The sequence below is a fragment of the Dryobates pubescens genome, chromosome 31 (genome assembly GCF_014839835.1).
Source record: "Dryobates pubescens isolate bDryPub1 chromosome 31, bDryPub1.pri, whole genome shotgun sequence".
Classification (NCBI taxonomy): domain Eukaryota; kingdom Metazoa; phylum Chordata; class Aves; order Piciformes; family Picidae; genus Dryobates; species Dryobates pubescens.
In genome coordinates this window covers 11,087,496-11,092,165 of record NC_071642.1, presented here as the reverse complement: position 1 = coordinate 11,092,165, position 4,670 = coordinate 11,087,496, and the positions used below count along the sequence as shown (strand labels likewise).

General features: G+C 56.6%; 1 protein-coding gene across 1 annotated transcript; it reads right to left on the bottom strand.

Annotated features, from left to right (window-relative positions):
* Positions 1–3,864: 3,864 nt before the first annotated feature.
* On the bottom strand, positions 3,865–4,355 carry TCIM (transcriptional and immune response regulator). Its single transcript, XM_009901613.2, has one exon. It carries the CDS (start codon positions 4,340–4,342, stop codon positions 4,019–4,021), a length of 324 nt encoding a protein of 107 aa, XP_009899915.1. The 5' UTR covers positions 4,343–4,355; the 3' UTR covers positions 3,865–4,018.
* Positions 4,356–4,670: the final 315 nt, after the last annotated feature.

The following is a 4,670-nucleotide window of genomic DNA, read 5'->3' as shown; positions in this document are numbered from 1 at the left end:
CACCACCTCTCTGGGCAGCCTGCCCCAGGGCTCCATCACACTGCAACTGGAGTTGTTTCTCCTCATGTTTAGATGGAACTTCTGATGTTCAAGTTTGTGTCTGTTGCCCCTTCCACTCTCACTGGGCACCACTGAAGACAGCCTGGTCTCATTCTGACACCCACCCTTGAAGTACTGACCAGCATTGGTGAGATCCCACTCAGCCTGCTCTACTCCAGACTAAACAGCTCCAATTCTCTCAGCCTGTCCCCATCAGAGATGTTTCAGTCCCCTCAGCATCTTTGTAGCCCTTTGCTGTCCCTGTCCTTGAACCAGAGCAGTTTTCTGGAGGGATGGAGCTGGGTGTTTGATGGGGGGACAGAGATCATGGGACCTCTGTGCTGTCTGCTGTAACTGACCCCTGTGTTGCTCTGGGCTACACGTGAGCTGCTCCTCACCTTCCCTGGTCTGTCAAACCAGAGCTTGGGAAAAAGGCTTCTACTCAGTTTTGGTCCTGGCTTTCTGTGACTTCTACTCATCTCTGGTCCTGCATTTCTGTGGCTTCCACTTACTTCTGGCCCTGGGTTTCTGTATCTCTCCGCAGCAGCAGGGAGCCCATCGGCATGCTCTGGGCACAGCCGCCGAGCTGGAGGCGCCCAGCAGCCGCTCCTGCGCTCCTCTCTGCGGCAGAGCATCAGTGAAGGTAGATAAAATTAGCTGCTCAGACGCATGTTCCTCAGGATGCCGGGACAGAGGGACACCCAGTACAGCCAGCTTGACTCACGGAGAAGAATTAATGGAAACGCCCGGCTCCTGGAGGGAGGAAATTCCCTGCACAGCCTTTTCCTCCGTTTGTTGCGTGGGGAGGCTGACAATGGCCCCGCGTCTGGCGGCAGCGCTGCCGGGCGGCCGCAGGAATGCGGCACCCGCGGCACGACAGACAGCGAGTCTGCGGCACCCAGCGCGCAGGAAGGGCCAGGCACGCCCCGGGGACCTGCCCCGCACCTCTCCTGCACGGATCCTGGATGGAGTGAGGGGCAAGGCATGGCGTGGCACCTCTCCTGCACGGATCCGGCCGTGCCTTGCTCAGCCCCAACCTCTGCAAGCCTTGGGGTGAGCAGGCTCTGGGCGGGTGTGAGGAGCCACAGGTCGTGGTGTGGGTAGTGCCCTGCTGGCAGCCTTGTCTGTGTCCTGCCAGGAGTCCACCCCTCCCCAAGCAACACGGAGTGCTGGAGCCTAAGTCCTTCCCCCAGCCCAGAGCTGGTTTGGGATTGAGGACCAAGAGGGCGACAAGACTGTGACAAAGCACGTCTGGCCCTGGCACAGAAGGAGCATCGATGGCCAGAGCAGGGCAAAAGGGGGAGCAAAGCCCCAGCAGCAGGGTGAGGGCTGTGGAAAGCAGCAGTGCACCACAAAGCTGATTTGGTACCCATGGGGGGCTCTGAGAGCATCCTCTGGCAGCAGGGCTGTTGGATGCCCTCACATAACACACCCCAGAGGAGCAGGGGGTTGGTGGTTGCATCACCCTGCTCAGCTGTTTGCAGTGTCACAGGAGAAATGGCTCTGATGGGAAAACCTGCTGGGGGGGTGTCAGCAGGAGGGGAAGCAGCAGTGACCCAACCATGGAACAGCCCTGTGTGGCCTTTTTTGGACACAGCAGTTTGTGTCACTGGGGATGGCTCCGTGGGGATGTGTCAGGAGTGGGACACTGCTCTGCAACAGGTCAAATGCTGGGGAGCAGGGAGCTGCCTCTGGAGCAAACCCCACTCCAGCAGATCTCTCTGAGCAAGGGCAGCTCTGAAAAGCCTTTGGAGGCTCTTTCTAAAGGGTCCATCCTAGACCAGCTGTGACCCCAGGTCTCTCTAGGGTAGCCTCCTGGGAGCAGAGACCACCCTGCCCCACCATCCCTGCCCCAGCAAGGTCTCTGCAGCTGATGCTGAGTGTGGAAGTGCTGGGGAACCCAGGATGGGGACACCCTAAAGTGCCCTCCTGCTGCCTGCCAGCTGGTTCTCTCATCCTCTGGGCCACGGAGAAGGCTCCAGATGCCTCCTCCACCTCCTCCTGCTCTCGGGACGCTGGAGCTGTGCTAGGTGGCCACACGCTGGGCATCACATCCGTGGGGGCAGAGAACCAGAGAATTGTTTTGGCTGGAAAAGCCAAGTCCAACCTTCGACCTAAGACCACCATGGCCACTAAACCACATCCCCAAGTGCCCCTGGTGCTCTCAGGGAACGCTTGGCTGTGCCTCACCACGCTACAAATCATTGCAACTCTCCTTCCCTGAAGTGATCTGAAGGATTCTTCCTGCTGTCCCTGACTTGCAGGCACTGTGCAGCTTTTACTGTAGGCAGCCACCCCCCCGCCCCCTGCAGCTGCTTTATCTTTCTTCTGAACCCTTTCTTCTGAACTCTTTTATCTTTGTTGCTCTAAGCAGAGTCATGGGAATGTTGTGGGGTTTGTTGGTGGCTTTTTCCCTGAACCAGCAGGTTATTAGAGGCCATTTGTATAAATAACTGCTCTTGGCTATTTTTAGGCATTTTCAACACAGTCCCTCATGATAGTATGGCACAACCTGCAGAAAAACTCACTCCAAGCCCACTGCCAAAGTGTCCATAACTCACTCCTGGTTCTTTGGGGCCAAGCCTGAGTTCTGGGACGTGCCAGCTGAACCCACCACCCGCTGCAGGATCGGATGTTAGGAAGAACTTCTTCCCCATGAGGGTGGTGAGAGCCTGGCACAGGTTGCCCAGGGAGGTGGTGGAAGCCTCCTGCCTGGAGGTGTTTGCAGCCAGGCTGGATGTGGCTGTGAGCAACCTGCTGCAGTGTGAGGTGTCCCTGCCCATGGCAGTGGGGTTGGAACTGGATGATGCTTTGGGTCCCCTCCGGCCCTAACAACTCAAGGATTCTGTTTGCTAAGCTGGAGCAAGAGCTGGAATTCTCCTCTGTGGCTTTGGAGGAACTGACATCTGGGTTTGATCTGCACTACACTTGGTGGGGATGTCAGAATCACCACACACCAAACACTGGTGCTGCTGGGGCTGGCAGGTGGGGCTGTGGGGAAGCCAAGGCCACTGCAGGCTGGAAGCACAGGGAGTTAAGGAGAGGTGCAGGCAGTCTGCTCTTAAACCAGAATGAAACTATATGAAATTACCCCCCCAAAAAAAACCCCTCCCACGTGTAACCCCACTCCTGCAGGAGGATTGAGCATTTCAGACAAGAGAATTTCTATTTACTCCATAATTTATTCCATTCCAAATCACCATAGGCAATAAATTATCACTGCTATCATCATAAGGCTCTCATCAGGTATTAACCACCAAGCAGCTGTCTCAGAGCTGTTGTCACCTATACAAACACAGACTCTACTTAGGACATTTCTCTTTTTCTGTGGTTCTTTTGGTTTTTTTTTTTTTAGTGGTAATGGGAAGTGAACAAATAATATTGAGGAACTTCACAGTAAATTCAGGGAACTAGGTCATTATTATTGCTTCTGTGCAACCAGTCTCTCCTGCACACATACAGCTTGAGAAGGAAAAGGCAGAGTTGCATGGTGGTGCCTCTAGAGCAGTCCCTGAAGCTTGGGCTCTCTGCACCCCCGTGGTGCATTGAAGGCGTTCTAACAAACGCAGAGTGGTCTCTGCTCAGTCTCCAGAGCCTCCCTCCCAGCCGCCACCGTGGGGCCTGGCGAGGGCTTTGGGGAGTCAAGTTTGGAAAGGCGAAGCCCGCAGGCAAAGCCAGCAGACACCGAGTCCACCAGAAGGTCTCAAGTCATGCTCAGGCGCGGGGCGGGGATGTCCCCATGGCTCAGTCCCACTGCTGCCCTGAGCAGCCTGGCTGCATCCCCCTGGGAGCTGCTCACCCACCGCGATGCCACCGCCGGTGGGTGCCGCCGCGGTTTGCTGGGTGCTCGGCCGGGCTGCAGCCCCGGGGAGGGCTTGCCGTGTGCCCTGTCCCACCGGCAGCTTGCCGGGCAGCAGCTGGTGCCGTGCGTGGCAGAAGGTCCCAAAGTGTTCTCCTCCATCGCCGCTCCCCGGCCGGCTCAGTGGACTTTAATGAAGTATTTCCGAAGCGTCAGGAACTGCAGCAGTTTGTCTTTCCTCCTCTGCTTTAGAGCCATCAGCGCTCTGGTTTTCTCCTCCAGGTCCTGGTCGGTGGCGAGGATGATCTTGGCTCTTTCCTCAGCTTTCTTGTCCCCGGAGTTTTTGAAGAGCTTCTGCAGGGACTCTTGGTTGACGCTTTCGAAGATGTTGGGCACAGCTTTCTTGCGCAGGGCGGTGTCGAAGCGGTAGCCGTGGACCGAAGGGCTGACGCGCAGGGAGCTGGACATGGCTGGAGCTCCGCAGCAGCTTCTCTTCGCTTTCATCTATGTGAGGTGCCGCCGGGTCGCCTCGGTCTGAGCAGAGGGATCTGTGCTGTGCCGGCTCCCCGGGCCGGTATTTATGGGCAGTCCGGAGGAAAAGCCTTCAGGCTCAAGTTACAGCGCTGAGCTCACGCTGATGTCAACACCCAGCGCTCGCAGGGCAGTTTAACAGTTGAGCTGCCAACCTGCCTCTGCCGTGTGCAGCCCAGAACAGAAGTTTTCTGGCTCTGCCATGGCAATAGTTTCCCAGAGTCACTGAATTAAGCAGGTTGGAACAGACCTTCGAGATCGCCAAGTCCAACCTATCTATTTATCATCTATTCACCTAAAC